We start from the raw sequence: 1,115 nt of genomic DNA, 5'->3' as shown, positions 1-1,115 counted from the left end.
GCATGAAAAAGCAAAATTCTTCCCTGAAAGAAGTCTTCTTCAAAGAAGAAAATGGGATATGTTAGCACTAATGATTGACACTGGGTAATTTCAGCTCTGAGACATTTTTTACCGTAAAGGAAAAGCATGACAGCAAGGAGCCCAGCTTCTAATGTTTTGTAATATACAAGAGAAAGAAGACAAAACTATTACAGCAGTGTGGCCTGAGCAGCGCCTGAGCCCCAGATAAGTGGATGGCTTTGTTGCTCGTAGACTACCACATTCGTTTGCACTGACGTTTTTTTTTCCCCCTGATAAGAAACATTTGAAATGGACAATGGTACCATCAACAATATTTCTTCGGGGTGCATTTCCACTGATGCCAGCCACAAAGAACATTTTTGAACCCAAAACTGAGCAATATCTGTTGAGTTTTTTCTTTATCTTTTGCCACATGGATATAGAACGGTTTTTTTTTTTTTTGGAAAAAAAAATGCTATACTGTGGCAACCCATTTGCCACATGTGGCCTTGGCCTCGGTATTTGGGGAAAGTGTAACCCATTCTTATCTCACAGGACTGTTCTGTCAGAAACCAAGAGATGGATTTCCCTTCTGAACTCAGAATACCAAATCCTTCAAAATTCTGGAGACAGCATTCAACATATTTCAAGCTCTTCTCGTTTTTTCCCAACTCCCAGTGCTCATTCACAAGTCTTGCACGCAAGACATTCAAGAAGATTTTCTGAAAGGTTTCTTTCCTGTCAAGAAAAGAATGTAAATGTATTCAGCCAACATTTAGAAAGCACCAGGATGGCTGAAAATATGACACCTCCCTTTCCTTAAGGATCCACAGCCCAGAGGAAGAAATAGATGTACACTCCACACACACACACACACACACACACACACACACAACTATTTATATGCCTGCTTCAAAATGCTCCCAAATAATTGAAAGTGAGAAAATCCTTGGTCATTTATGATACATTTAATACCAGAGAGTTGGCTAGATATAGTATAGCATATCTCAAAAAGTCCAGCCAAACATCCCATCAAAGGAGAACAGCAGTGTATGTTCCTAAAAGAGCAAGGACTATAAGCGGTGCAACCTTCCATGGGGCTGAATTTTCTTTAA

General features: G+C 39.6%; 1 protein-coding gene across 1 annotated transcript in view; it reads right to left on the bottom strand.

The window, feature by feature from the left end:
- Positions 1–325: 325 nt before the first annotated feature.
- The window catches only part of LOC105001538 (glycine N-acyltransferase-like protein 2), a 3,972-nt gene continuing 3,182 nt past the window's right edge, over positions 326–1,115 (bottom strand). The window contains exons 5-6 of the mRNA XM_010857868.1: positions 608–738; positions 326–459 (exon numbers count right to left, since the gene is read on the bottom strand). Of these exons, the coding sequence (XP_010856170.1) occupies positions 326–459; positions 608–738 (265 nt within the window). The remainder of the gene's footprint in view (positions 460–607; positions 739–1,115) is intronic.

Source organism: Bison bison, unplaced genomic scaffold (assembly GCF_000754665.1).
Source record: "Bison bison bison isolate TAMUID 2011002044 unplaced genomic scaffold, Bison_UMD1.0 scf7180017855022, whole genome shotgun sequence".
NCBI classification, from domain to species: Eukaryota; Metazoa; Chordata; class Mammalia; order Artiodactyla; family Bovidae; genus Bison; species Bison bison.
This window is presented reverse-complemented; position numbering and strand designations above follow the sequence as displayed.